Source organism: Phallusia mammillata, chromosome 6, assembly GCF_965637545.1.
Source record: "Phallusia mammillata chromosome 6, kaPhaMamm4.hap1.1, whole genome shotgun sequence".
Classification (NCBI taxonomy): Eukaryota; Metazoa; Chordata; class Ascidiacea; order Phlebobranchia; family Ascidiidae; genus Phallusia; species Phallusia mammillata.
Genome location: NC_137257.1, coordinates 14,853,130 through 14,868,117, shown reverse-complemented (window position 1 = coordinate 14,868,117; position 14,988 = coordinate 14,853,130). Strand labels below are relative to the sequence as shown.

The following is a 14,988-nucleotide window of genomic DNA, read 5'->3' as shown; positions in this document are numbered from 1 at the left end:
AAGGAAGCTAAAGAGAACTTTTACAGATTCAAGTTACACAGACTATTGTGTGGTAACAATTATCTGTTGTGCTGGCCCAAGAAACTGAAACATAACGCGTTATTTCATTTTCGCAGGCATGTTGTATTGCTTCGTTCCTAAACTCCGAGCGGACTGAAATAAGAAAGACTACCTCATGCCATGCAGAATATGTTTCAATCAAATACTGTCTTATTGTTTAAAGATATTTGCAAATGGTTATGCTGGAAAATAGTAAAGGACCCAAGTAGGTTGGGAAACACTATTTTTAGACCTTGAGTTTGAATTTGAACCTTTTTGTTGCCTTTTTTGAACTTCTTTAACCTATTGGTTTTCTGAACAAGTGTACGGTTTCTATTTCCTCGCAAATTGAATGTTAGGAGAAAAAATAATAATAAAACAAATCTCTCTCTCTCTCTCTCTGAATTTTGTTTACATCTACACACTTAAACAAACAGTAGGTTTTATTTTTGTACAGGAAACACAAGAACGATAGTTAGTGACAATAGAATGTGCATAAAAATACGTAAAATGCTTCAAAACAAAAACATACTATATCAAAACAAAATTATATATGCTTGATTGTGTTTCAATTATCAACAAAAATGAATGCATACACCGACGCACGCACAGTTCAAATGTAAAACGACATTTCCTTTATAATGTCATAATTATACATGGCAATATGATAGAACATCATTATTACGTAATAAAGTGAAATATACATTTCTTAGCATTCAAAATAAAGGGTAGATTTCCAGAAGAAAATTATGAATATATGAGGGGGTGGAAAATGCTTTTCTGAGCGCCACCAAATGCGATTAAATCTATAATGGTATGTTAGGACAGGATGGTACATATATGCATAACGTGATCAATGGAAAATTAAGCACAACTACAATTGCTAAATCAAAAACGTAAAAAACAACAACTGGATGTGCGAAGATCAAAAAACGATTGCACATGATTGAAACAGGGTAAAAACTTTTCACAGCATTTTTTAAGGGAACTAAAAGGTTACGTACCATTCAAAACAAAACATTTTAGCAATTATTGATTTAAATCTTACAAACATTGGCATACATGTAATTATTGCGAAAATAGTTACTTCGGCATGCAAATGTATAGTAATACTCGTTTTAGAGATACAAAAATCAAAACTGCAAAAACTTTACCATACTTGACATAAACGATTTGGTGATGGGTATGTCACTCCAATTTTTTTAACGGTGCCTTTAACTTTAACGTTATAAACTTTTGTGTAAATTTGTATAAAAAGCTACAATGTAAAAACAAGCATAAGTTTATGGTGTTACTTGTCTTTTAATTGGACGCTTAAAAACTTGGTTTATTATATATTTTTAATGAGGCAGTATACCTCGGTTAAACCGGATTGGGTTTATCTGGATCTTCTAATTTGGGCAAAACTCGAGGTACAAATGATTTGTAATGTGGTAAGACTTAATCGACATCTGTTAATCCGGATTTTCGCCTAATCAGGACAATTTTTTAGGTGCAAACAGGTCCTGTTAACCGAGGTTAACTGTATGTGCCCAAGGAACTATTTTACAGTGGCTTGGCAAAACTAGTGAAATAACTGCTTTTACAAGTGTTACAATTCTTCTCACATAACGAGCAAAGCGATTTTTAACAGTAATGAGTGTCCTCGACCTTGGCCACACCAGGTAGAACATGTACGCAATCATAAGACACAAATCGATACTAAATAAACCTGTCTTTTCATTGAATTTCACAAGTCATCCCAATGAGACGAGTAATTTGAACGCACGCCAGCTGTTGAAGGTCTATAGAAAAAATATTATAGTGTAACTATTGTTTACACATAATTGATAGGGGTCAATTTCATAAAGGAAAAGCTTGTTGTGATTCGTTCCACGATTGCCATTTTATAGAGACGGCGTATTCGGTTTCATTTTGATTTCGAAACTTTCAGAAAGCGTTTTAGACTTCACATTATGTTTCCGTTATTTTATTTAATATAAACTACCCAACTAGCTAGTTGCTTGATATAACCTAATGATTAACATCCCTAAAACGTCTTGTTTACGCCATTGTCTATTATTTTCCATTCTGTATGTCTTCTTAAATATAGATTTGTCATTCAAACTTTACGGCCAAAACAAGTTTATCAAAAAAGATTAGGTTTCAGGCCGGGCTTCGGGCGTGTACTTTCGGGTTTGGGCCTGATTCGGGCTCGAATTACGGGCCCGCTAAACAACTCTGGTATAGTGGATCAAATAAACGAGGATTTTTGCGCCTTTTGGCCAAACTTACAATGGTCAATTAATATTATAGCCAAGCATGCATAAGTGCTGGAGAATACGTTATGTTCCTCGGTATGGAACAGGCTACCAGATTTTTTAAGGCTTAAATAAGGACAACTAAAAATTGAATTTTCTCACCAACGAAACAAGCGTTTTTGAACAAATCTTTGCATTTATACAAGCCTTGACATATCACATGCCATATTTTTTTGCCAGAACAATCTGTTCCAGCAACTCCTTGTTCGTGGAAAATACTTAAGAGCATCTCACGACAGCTCAGGTCTTGGCTTACTTTTACTTTAAGCAGAGATTTGACTTGTAATCGTTGAAAATAAGATAAAATAGGGATTCAAGTCGAAAACAAGGACATTTCTTAGAAATAATCACAACGTTTTTTTCTGCCCTTCACAACAAGGATAAATCTTAGAATAAGGACGGTATGGCAACCCTGGCTATAGGAGATACATTTTTGGGGGGATGCTAAAGGATAAATTGTTTCAGGATTTAATTTTTCACTTCGTTGTGCAATGAGACATCGCCGAAATCGTGTAAAGTAATAATCAAGGTTTTAACTATCAACCTTACGTATGACAAGCGTGTTAACTCTGTACCAAGTTATATTGGTGCAATGGCAAGACCACAAGCCACATAAATTTAAACTTAAACAAATACCTTGAACTGTGTGATGATTTAAGAACTTCAGATCGAGCAACATGGCCCCTCATTGCAGCTTGGATGACGTCAACGCTTGCATCATCGTCATTGCTGACGTAATCTTCGTTGTATGAAATGTCCTCTGTAAAAAGGGCAACTATCTTTCAGAAACCAAGTGATTAAGGACAGTGTGCATTTAAAATCAACTTTGTGTTTGTAGACACCGCATGATTTAAAGCAAACGAACTCTATTAAATGATTTTGAAACAAACAATAGCAGATTTGATTTCATGTAAAGCTGTATTGTTTGTAGGTTTGGGACCCCGGAAAATCCCGATCCCCAAATCACGAGATTTGAGGCTTTTTTTCTAAACCTTTTTTCTGTACTCCCGGGATCGGAGCCTATAGCTTGTCACACCTAATGGGATTGTGTCTTTGTTAAATTGAAGAAATCCTGGCATAAACTAACATACCTAGGCATAGTTTTGATGTTTTAAATAAAACATAATTGTATATTGTACATGGCCGTGAAGATTGTTATATAACGCAGTTAAACCGAAGATATATTAAAAAAGATGCTAGTTGCATTGGGGTCTAGTCTCCCAACATTTTAATTAATCGCCCGTTCGTTCGTGCACCCACACGAAAATAAAATGCTATTTTTACTTTGGGATGAACAATTTAGACCCAAAACCCTAATTGTTTGCATGCAAACCAAAAAGTGTAATTTTCAAACTCGACCATTATTCCATTTAGGCTATTTTTCAGTATAAACAAGCTGTGTATTCAACACTGCAGTGAGAATAGCTTTAAATTTCTAATAAAAAAATAAACGTATTTTGATGGAATACCTTCTATATCGCTGGTGTCTGTAGCAACAAGTGTTGAACGGCTGTTGGACTTGCTGATTCGGCCGTTTTGACGATTAGGACGACTTTCGTGTAACATCTCTTGTCTTGCAACATGTCCCCGAAACGATGATTGGATTATATTTATTGCTTCGTCGGTCGCTTCGTCGTTCTGTAAAATCATTTGTAGGCTGGAGTTAATCGAATTTGGCAACGTAAAAGAAGACTTAACAGCTTCGTGAACCTAGTGATTTGTGTAGGTCGCGATTTAGCCTTTTATGCGTTATTTGTATTTTCAGGAATATATAAATTAAATGCGTTGCTTTAAATCAGTGGTTCTCAAACTTTTTTTGTTGCAACGCCCCTGGAGAAGTTTTTCTGGACTTGCGACACACCAGCAAATAAAAGTTAATGTAGAAACTTATTATTAAAGTTGTGCTTATTGATACAACAACAAAAAGCCACGAAACTATTCTGCGACGCCCTTGGAAAGTTGAAGCGACGCACCAGGGCGTAGCGACGCACAGTTTGAGAACTACTGCTTTAAATCAATGACCATAAATACATCAAATATGGCAAATATCTGTGTAATCAAAGTAGATTGAAAAACAACAACAAGAACATAAAGCTTTATTTCATGTCACGTTTTTGTTGGTGAAATTTGCTTACATACGACTATAAACCCTGAGGGGGGAATATGCTGGTTGGAGACTATTTCTGTCCCACTTTCGACATTACTATTTTTCAGATTCAAAGCAATAAAACCAAAAATCTTTGCACAGCTGTCTATTTTCGTATAAAACTTTAAAAGTCATGCAGCCCATACGACTCTTATGGGCCATAGTGCGATGTACGGGCCTCATTAGCCCTGTTCACTGATATCCTAGTTACAAAACAGACCATAAACATTTTGCACATTATTCGATTATTTGGTTGCACCTTAGTGACGTCACAATCAACTTCCCTTTTTCGTAAGTACGCACAAAAAAGGGTATTTTGCTTTGCAACTACGTACCTCATGTTTGTGTTTTCTCCATTGTCTTTGGATAGATTTGGCAGCAACTCGCTGGCGGATTTGCATTTGTTTTCTTTGAATCTCAGACGATTCTAGTTGTTTTCGTGCAGAATCCCTTCTCCTGCACATAAAAACACTGTGTATATTTTCTTCAAACAGCTAATTAGTTTAGCTGAGTTGCAGAGATTCTGACTTAGTGACATTCGTCCTGTGTTAATTTCCATAAGCTGTCATAAACAACGTACACACGAAATAATGTGATGTTCAACTGGTACATGTGTCCAAATTGCCAGACTGTAAAGAACCAAAAGAAGAAGTTTATAAAAATCCCACAAATTACACAAGACAAAGTAGTATGGAGTAAAAATTGTATTTAAGCTTTGGATTTATCAGCTTTCAAGTGTTTGTGCCAACATTGTTCTAATCACTAATGCATAATTGGTTTAGGACTTATCCCCAGGGTCAGATTAAGACTTTTAGATGCCCTAAGCACCTGAGACTATCAAGCTCAAACAGTGGTAGCATGTGACATAAGACGGTGTGGTTGTTTGTTGCGTATTGTTGCATTTTTACACTAATAGAAGAAAACGAAATTTCAAGTGAAAAAATGAATTAGGGGTACAGTTAAATGCTGAGACAACTCTACAAATTTGGTTGCAGCATAAAACGTTTCTGTGGTGGCTCCCTTTTTTTGCTGCCCAAGCACGTACCAATTGGGTAATCCAGTTTATCCCAGACTTGAATATGCTGTGTTCCCAAGTATAAGTGCATAATAATAGTATTTTGCACATCACATGTTCTCAGTAGCCATGTATGCAATCACCCTACATCAAATATTTGCAAAAATTCCTAGCAGGCTGTGTAATGGTATCATACAATGAACTACTGTTTACTGGCAATATAAGCATCAATCTTCAATAGCCAAAATAACTTTACAAACCTCCGTCTACTGTCGCTTGTACGAGTTTGTTGTGGTTGTTGTTGGGCATGTTGAAGAAGATCCATTTTATCTTCTTTCAGTTTTTCATTGCTATCTTGAAGACGTTCAATCTCCAACCTTTCAAAAACAGATAAAATTCACATATAAATTCAGTAACACAAATAATACTTGTGCAAACTCTCTGCTTACGTTTGGTGATTTTTCTCGATCCTCAATTGGCTGATGTCTTCTTTGAGGTTTTGAATTACTTTTTTTAACCTGAGTTGATCCTCACGATTCTGCTCTCTATTTTCTGCACAAAAACACATCAACCTATTTATCAGTGTCTTATTTGATGAATAAACTAAGAATGGGCAAAAACTCCGAATGTTCTGTTTGGTCGAGCATGCTCAGGTGCATTGCGACGCCACAAAGATTTCCTATTCCACACTAGTTTTAGCATTACAAGGTCACTTACGTCACCAGCAGTGTATGAAGCTATACAGGCCCCAGAAGTAACCTTTTTTTTTCTCCATCTAACGCAGTGTTTCTTAACGTTTTTAGTGCTGTACCCTTTGAGGGTTTCTGAAATTTTCTAGTACCCCCTGTCTACAATGGTCGACAGAAGTAAACAAAATTATAACAAATTTTTATAACGTATGTGTTGAATGCATGCATTGAAACAGTCTTGTAAGTTCAACAATATTTACAGCACACCAACAATCAGTCAATTCAAATCAGTTAAAGACAAGTAACGAAGTAACTTGTTACGCTTTCTTTACAAATATACCTAAATAGCGTATAATTTCACCCTGCATGTCGTACCCCCTGCTTTGGTGCTTTGTGCCCCCAAGGGGTACACATAACCCTGGCTAAGAACCCCTGATCTAACGCATTACAAATAAAACAGTCATTTTTGTTTCTGAAAACCCTTTTGACACTAGTTTCGACTGTAAATAGGGCATGAATATGCAAATATAATGCTCCGTTCAGTTTGTGCAATCAATATCGGTACGAGTACTCGGGTTTGGTTCAGCTCGGCCCATCCTTAGAATAAACCAAGAATACAGGACCCAAGTCTAAAGTGAGTTTCAATTTATTGTCAATGTAAAAAATATGGTGCCAGACACACAGCCTATTGTAAATAGACATTAAGTGTAGTTTTACCTTGGACTTTTGAAGCTTCTTTCTTTTTCGATTTTTTGATGATTGCTACAAGTTCAGATCTGCTTAATGCACTGTACTCTGTGAAAACAAGCAAAATGTTGCCTTTTACCACTGATTTTCATCTTTACCAATCAGAAAAGTTACTTTGTTGGTGACCACATTTTTTGAAAGGAGTAAACTACAAGCAAACCATGTTAGTAAATTGTAAAATGTCATCGGGGATATAAATTAAACAACTTAAACTAAAAAGGGTGAAACTCAATGTGGCAGGATATACATGGTAGGTATTAACAGCAGAAAGAAATGTGTTACAAACTGTGTTTAATTGTACATTGTCCATTTTGTTAGCTGTAGTGTGGATATTTCTTAGTATATTTAAGGTTTGTTATAACCTCAGATAACACACCTAGTTGCTTAAATTGTGTCAGTATTTTTCATATGGTAAACTATGGTTAATCCTGACCTGTTTGGACCAAAACTTTGTCAAGATTAGGTGAAGATCAGGATTAACTAATGTGGATTAGTTTGAATCTTACTACATTACAAATCATTTGCACATCAAAATTTTTGTCTGATTAAGGCAAAGATCAAGATGAAACTAATTCAGTTTAAGTGAGGTTTGCTGTACTTTCATATTACTTGTTGTGTACCATTTGGCTAAAACCCCAAATCCCTATCATACATACTTATTTTTTCATCCTTTTCGTCATCATCATCACCGCTATGTTCACTTCCGTCAAGGGCTCGATCTAAATCTTTCTTCAAACTTCTGTTTTCATCTTGCAGTCGATTGTTTTCCCCAGTCAATTTCACCACTGATTGTCGGAGTGTTTTGACTTTTCGTGCACTGTCAGGTATTTCCTCTGCTTCAAGAGAATTGAAACTGAAACACCAATAAGACTAAAATAAAGATTTTTCCTTTACTGATGGACTAAGATTTTTTTCTTTAGTAAAAACTTTGTCTGAATTTCAGTCTGAATCTTTTACTAAACACAGTTATTTCACCAAAAAATAGACAGCTTCAGTATCTTATTCAAAAAGAATGCTGTGACTACTTAGAATAAAATTTGTTACTGGAAAACAAGTCGCATTAAATATTCACTTCTTGAAAGTTTCAAACAACAAGAAATACACCGAGCAAAAAAAATTAGAGTCAGTATTTGTGTGTAAAACATGACTATGTTTCGAAGTGCTATTGTCATCATCAGGTCATCAGAATTAAAAGCAATAGAAGGCATGCAACTAGGTGCCACACAATGGTAAAAAAAGTGGGTGAGTAAAAGGTAAATGCAATTGTACTTCGTCTCGCCCCTTTTTACCGACAACCTGCTGATGACAATAACATTCCGATTTTTTGCTCAGATTATTCAAAACCATGAATAGTGCACACAAGAAATACAAATATTGGTCTTTTTGATATGTCTGAAATGTGCAGACAACAATACTTAGTATTTTGAGGCTTTCTCAGTTGGTGAAAAGTCATAAGGTTCTAAGAGGATTATATTTGACTTGTGCAAAGCTGCTTATGTTTGTTTTACTAAAAAAAAAGAAGACTGTGAGTGGCATAAAATACAACAAACTGCAGTATAAAGTTGAAGGCATAAAATGATTGACTATTTTTACAGCATAAAACAGCAAAACAATCACATACCTAGTATCATCTCCATATTGCTTTAGTGCATCTTGCAACTGCATAACCTGTAAAAATCAATATCTGTTGAAAACACAACCAACTAATCCAGAAAACATGGTTTTATGCAAAAGGGAAATAGTAGATGAGGTTTAACTAAACATTAATTTGAAGTCTGTGAAAAAAGTCCTAACTGAGCAATAGACCAAAAATCTTTTGTGCTGATTTATCAACTAATTCTAGCTGCACATACACACACTTCAGTGGACCAAAAAGGGAAGGATATACTACAATTTGTTTGTAAATAGACACCTTAGCTCTGGGCATATAACCTGTAAATTTAATAAAAGACCCAGTCAGATGGGAGAATTCGTTGATAAAGGGGGCCACTGTCATATTTGTTATCAATTGTAGATTGTGAATTTCACAGCTCTTTCTCATTACCTTCCAGCATATTATGGACAGGTTCGGGCAAACACCATATAATTTACAGTTTTTATGACACACTGACACTTATCTTTTTCTTTAATGATGAAAATAACAACCCAAATACACTTAAAAAGGGGCATGCTTTATTGTTCAAATGTTTCGGCACTTGCTTATGCCATTGTCTGTGATATTATCTATTTCTTCTTTTTGTAAGGACACAGTACCTCATACAAGTAGAAAAATCCTCACACATACAAATCTGAGTTTGTGCTCTAACTCAAATCGCTGGGGTAAGCAATAATTATTTAAAATCAAGCATATTCAATATATACCTCTTGTACATACGATGCCTTGGCTTGTCGTGCACGGTTTCGAAGATTTTTTATCCTTTCTTTTGATGCTTGAAGCTCAGTATCTTTTTCTTGTACAGTGTGTTCCAACTTTATCTTTTGCTGCCGAAGGGTGTTTATCACCAATTTGTTGTCATTTGCTGGTCCCTTTTTGCCTTTACCACCTTCTGACATCTGTTTTAAAACACATGAGAACCCAGTTATAAAACAACCACCTCATACTTATTTGTTTAGATTTTAACACACAAAGAATGCTTGTTCAATGCATAGCTTTTTATATTTGGTTTTCTTTCTTATTTCCTTGAGGTTGGAAGTTACAATTACTAAGGGTAGTGGTTTAGGGTTTTTAAAACTAATTTATACTTAAAGTTCTTGTAATTAGTGTGCAGCTGCACATTTTACATAAAAACTCAACTAAAAAACAATGCAACTATATGATCGACTTTCAATTTCATTAACCTACCACTGTTATTTGATCAATCAGTTGATCAATGCATTTGTCTTTCCGACTGTTCTCTTCTTCCAGACGACGTAGTTTAGATTTCATCATGTCAAATTCAGACTTCTGAGCTGTAATGGTCTGAAACAATCAAGTTTTAAACCAGTTTTACCAACCAACCATATGTAGTACAGATGAGACTGGTTAATCAAGATCAAAAATTTGCCAAGCATTTTGTTCTGATTAACCATTTTTATTGTATATCTGAATTCTGTATAAACAGTACAACATGTTAACAGAGTTGCTAAATGACACTTCTCCAGTCAAAATAAGGTTATTATGAAACTCATTTATGGCAACAGAGATGATTTCTCTTTCGAAAGTACAAACTAAACGAAATCCCTCTCTCATAACTAGGTCAGCGCTTATACCATCATGCGCAATATTAGACATACATTGCACATACATTCTCAACATTGTTATCAAAGAAATAGTATCTCCTCTCTAATTTTAATTTTCAGTGGTTCGCAATTTTAGTTTTAAGCTGAGCTAAATCTCACCTTTTTTAATTGTAGAATCTCATCGTACATTTCTTCCTGAGATTTGTATCGAGGAGTTCCAGGCTGAGAACCTCCTCCGAAACTGGCACTTCTTTTGTGTTGAGATGTTCGTGTGCTTACTCCTAGTTGTTCCCTCAAATATTCCGATGAACTTGTAAGTGCAAGATTAGCGGGGGAAGTCCCGCCACCAAGACCATGTACACCTTTCATTGGACTTCTACCATCTTTAAATACAATTTACATGAAGTTGTAGAAGTCAGATCATTTTAATACACAGCATTTTTTTGGATTTTGATTCCATCATGATGCAAATCACACAAAATCAAATAAAATATTTAAACACTGATTATTATGCACAAGTTTGTATGCTGAAAACTCTCCATGCAAGAGGTGTTATTTTTCTTATAATGTCTGCAAAAGGGTTTGGGGTGCCATTAAAACATATATGTGCAACCGGTTACAAGTACTAATCTATGGACAAATAATAATTTTCAGCAAAATGTGCTTTGTTTCTTTACGTAATGAACAGGTACCAAGGTTTAACAAATTTGTCGTTCAACTGGTGTTATGCTAAACAAAATACTAGTTGTTGTTTCAAGAACCGGTTCCAAGGTTGCCAAACAGAATACAAACCCCAAATCCAGTTAATCACAAACTTTGTTTTACTGCAAACTTCAGTCCTTCTTATAATTCAACATTACATAAGAAGTATGTGAAAACTAGAAGGGTGGCTTAGCACATTTTACTATAGCATATACACTACAACCTATTCTGCAAACTGTAGTATATTCTCTATATTTATTTATATTGGGTCCTATATTAGCCAACATTTTTTATAATCGTGATTTGTTTCTGCAGGCAGAAACTCATGGGTCCCCAAAACCGCAAAGTTGTAAACAGACAACCATAAGAAACGGTGCTATAAAGTCAAACACAGTGATTGGTAGTGTTCCTAAAAAAAAAAAGTTATGTAAAGTACAAACTGTCTAAATCTCATGCAATTGAGACATTGTTATAAGTTTGTGTGCCTAAATAGCATAAAACACTGACATCTCAAAATGGCATATTATACAAACTGTCAAAATGTATTGTTGATTAATTCACCCATTTTGGGGGGTTGGTAGGGTAAATAATAGGGCTGCAGGGTGAAACACAATATTCGACAGCTACAAATGCCAAATTCATAAAACTATCAAAAATTCATCCAAATCGGACGTTTTTTAAAAAATAGGTGGCTTAAGCAGTAAATATTGGGCTACATGGTGAAACACAATAATCGACGCCCTAAAATGGCATAATGAAGAAACTGTCCAAATTTCATCCGAATCGGCCATTGTTTAAAAAAATCACCCATTTTAGGGGTCTACTGGGGTAAATATTGGGGCTACAGTGTAAAACACAACAAACGATGCCCTAAAAAAGCACAATGAACAAACTGTCCAAAGTTCATCCAAATCGGACATTGTTTAAAAAAATCACCCATTTTAGGGGTCTACTGGGGTAAATATTGGGGCTACAGTGTAAAACACAACAAACGATGCCCTAAAAAAGCACAATGAACAAACTGTCCAAAGTTCATCCAAATCGGACATTGTTTAAAAAAATCACCCATTTTAGGGGTCTACTGGGGTAAATATTGGGGCTACAGTGTAAAACACAACAAACGATGCCCTAAAAAAGCACAATGAACAAACTGTCCAAATTTCATCTAAATCGGACATTGTTTAAAAAATCACCCATTTTAGGGGTCTAGTGGGGTAAATATTGGGGCTACAGGGTAAAACACAACAAACGATGCCCTAAAATGGCACAATGAACAAACTTTTCAAATTTCATCCAATTCGGACATTGTTCAAAATTTACCCATTTTAGGGGGCTAGTGGGGTAAACACTGGGGCTATCGAGTCAAACAAAACAAATGGCACATCTACATAACTATATCTACCATCTGTGAAAATTTCATTCAAATCCATCAAACATTTCAAGGCAAAACGAGGTGGACAAACTTTGGGCAGAAAAAAAGAAAGAAAAAAAAAGAAAAAAAACAAAAAAAAACAAACAAATTGAGTAAAATCAATATGTGTCCCCTTCAGGGAAGGGGACCCATAATAATAATGAAAATAAAGACCAAATAAGACATAAAAATCGACATGCTTTATTTGGGCCATTTTTTTCATTATTAAACTTATGAACAGATCCATGTAGTGTTACATATGATAATATTTCAAAGTATGACAATGCAAACAACTTGTTAAAAAGTGTTTAAATCTTTATACACTAAGATATATATCTTGCAATTGTGTGTGATGATAATATATACCAGAGCACAGTATAATTTGGTATCAGTTTACTAAATGGTACTAGAGAAACACATGCATTACATAATGACATTAAACACATTTATACGTATACTTTCCAAAAAATGGTATATGTTTAAACAAAATTACTAGCATACCACCATGTAACATGCTTTATTCTTTTTTTTAATTAATTTCCTGTTAGAGACAAAAACTATATAGTTTTGTTTGTGTCTTTAATGAAGTACAATTTTGATTACTTAACAAGACGTTTTAAGAAAATACAAAGCACTTACATAAGTCCACAAAACAACAAACTAAAAAATGGCATTACATGGAAAAACAACCAAGATCTATGCTAGTTTTGTTATTAAGACCAAAAAATGAACATTATTTTCAACCAGAAACCTACACACGCTGAAAAAAGCCAAAACTGCAAAAATCATGATCTTCAAATTTGCACCAAAACATTTTATGATTTAATATGAATTCTAAATGGAATTTGAGTGAGAAAATTTTACTTGTTGTTTCAGCAGACCCATTACTACGGAAAGTTGAAATCCAATACTCTTCAGTTGTTTTTCTTTTAAAAGTTTCATCTCTCGAGTGATGATGCGGCTCAACTATATATGCAAATATTACATATACTTTTTTTTCATGCCAGTAGCAACAAGTACATGACAAAACTATAAATTCCATTTACTAACCAGTTAACCTTTTTTAACTTTACTATCACTCTGTTTCTATACAACTTTAAAGCCTCCTAACCCTCTGAAAAAATACCAACATTTGCATTCAGATGAAAATATATATGAGTTTAAATAAAGTCTCGAAATTTGAGAGAACTGTCTCAATCGCTAACAGAATCAGAGTAAATTAAAAAGTAGGAATATATATTTTGCCTGATAATGGCACCCACGACATTTTCTGAGTTTAAATAAACAAAGATAATGAAACAAAACCCAGATGCAACAGAATTATTGCGCAATTGGCAAATAATTAAATGCAAAGCATAAATCAAATAAAAAGGACATACACAAAGTTAAATACATGTACATGCAATAACATATATGTTGCAAACATTTTGACATATATTAGACACCAAAATTCTACTATCCTTTTAAAATCAACATTTAATCAAGTGAGTATCAGTATTTTCTATTTTAAAAGCATCCTTCTCATAGATAAGTGTGTTAAAGCTGGAAACACTTTTTCTTTATTCACCTGAGCCTTGTCGAAGAGACCGAAGCCAATTTTCTCTCGATTTTTCTATCTGTGGATTTGTAGTGTGTTGTCTTCCAGATCCTGACAATGATCTCCACACCTTTAAAGACAAATTTTAACATTCCTAAGCATTTTTGATTAAACATGCAGCTATATTATTCATTAATAAAAGACATCTACATGGTAAATATGTATCTATCTGAGTATATGTGGTTGCAAGAACAACTACCACAGTTTGACTGCAACAACGCTCGCCCATGAAAAATTGAAATAAATGTGAATCTGTGATCTAAGTAGTGAATAGCCACAAGAATTAAAAATTACCTTGGCTTTGGATGGGATTCTAGGAGATTGTGATGATGCATAAGGTGAAGAAGGTCTTTTTGCTTCAGAGGGCATAATTGTATGTACTAAAGTGTTAGACCCTTACAGAGTAAAACTTCAAATTTCTAACAGTTTTCTCTCTTCACTCCTATACTGTAAATATCCTTTTAATACATATAATGTTAGTTCATTGCTACTTAACACCACATGGTACATAGTTTTGATACACAGCAATGCACTTTAGGTGAAAATTGTAATTTTGTAGATTTTAGAAAATACTGTGGTTAGAGCTTTTAGTGTCGGGGGTGTGGGTTTTCAATCGAAATAAAATTTTAATTTGACCTCAGATATCCTTTTTGGAAGTATATTCTCACATGCAAAATAGCTTGCGGTAATATGTGGTATGTAATAGCACCCTGTTTGTTTGTTAACATTTATGCAGTGCACAGTTTCACAGATTTGTAAAGATAAACTTTAAGACAATCCTAACACTAAAGGTAGGTGATAATTTTATGATGGAGCAATTGACTTACAACACATAAACCAAATTTTAACACTACATACTGTATATAGTTGCTAACACTTTTTGCACTTGATACTTATTAACTGAAATTGTTTTTACATATGGTAACAAAATAACTTTTTATCTTTGCTTTCAGTGAAAATGCTTTATCAAACAAAACATAAGCCAAAAAAATATTTTTTATTTTACTTGTGCAGTAAAAAAAAACACTGATTAACATTATTTAATCTATTTTGCTTGTTACTCTTCCACATCATTCCACTGTTTTTAACGGCTTTAAAAAATTGTTGTTTACCCCCGTATCTA

General features: G+C 34.3%; 1 protein-coding gene across 2 annotated transcripts; it reads right to left on the bottom strand.

Annotated features, from left to right (window-relative positions):
- Positions 1-464: 464 nt before the first annotated feature.
- LOC145233143 (IQ domain-containing protein E-like) lies at positions 465-14,344 on the bottom strand. Of its 2 annotated transcripts, XM_080097802.1 has the most exons (15): positions 14,160-14,344; positions 13,836-13,935; positions 13,133-13,234; positions 10,315-10,538; positions 9,779-9,895; positions 9,298-9,489; positions 8,558-8,604; positions 7,593-7,789; positions 6,907-6,984; positions 5,950-6,052; positions 5,761-5,877; positions 4,821-4,941; positions 3,809-3,977; positions 2,976-3,099; positions 465-1,823 (listed from the first exon to the last, which is right to left on the bottom strand). In XM_080097802.1, the coding sequence occupies exons 1-15, from the start codon at positions 14,232-14,234 to the stop codon at positions 1,769-1,771; spliced, it is 1,821 nt and encodes a 606-aa protein (XP_079953928.1). In that variant the 5' UTR covers positions 14,235-14,344; the 3' UTR covers positions 465-1,768. The 2 variants fall into 2 exon arrangements, with proteins under 2 accessions (XP_079953928.1, XP_079953930.1); XM_080097804.1 differs by lacking the exon at positions 13,133-13,234.
- Positions 14,345-14,988: the final 644 nt, after the last annotated feature.

Bases quoted from the DNA above. Each gene is read 5' to 3' on its own strand.
- LOC145233143 (XM_080097802.1), bottom strand. From the start codon at position 14,234: ATGCCCTCTGAAGCAAAAAGACCTTCTTCACCTTATGCATCATCACAA. The intron at 7,790-8,557 runs GTATGTGATTGT...TTGGTGTTTCAG, and splicing joins CAATATGGAGATGATACTAG to TTTCAATTCTCTTGAAGCAG. The intron at 6,985-7,592 runs GTATGTATGATA...TTGTTTTCACAG, and splicing joins CGAAAAGGATGAAAAAATAA to AGTACAGTGCATTAAGCAGA.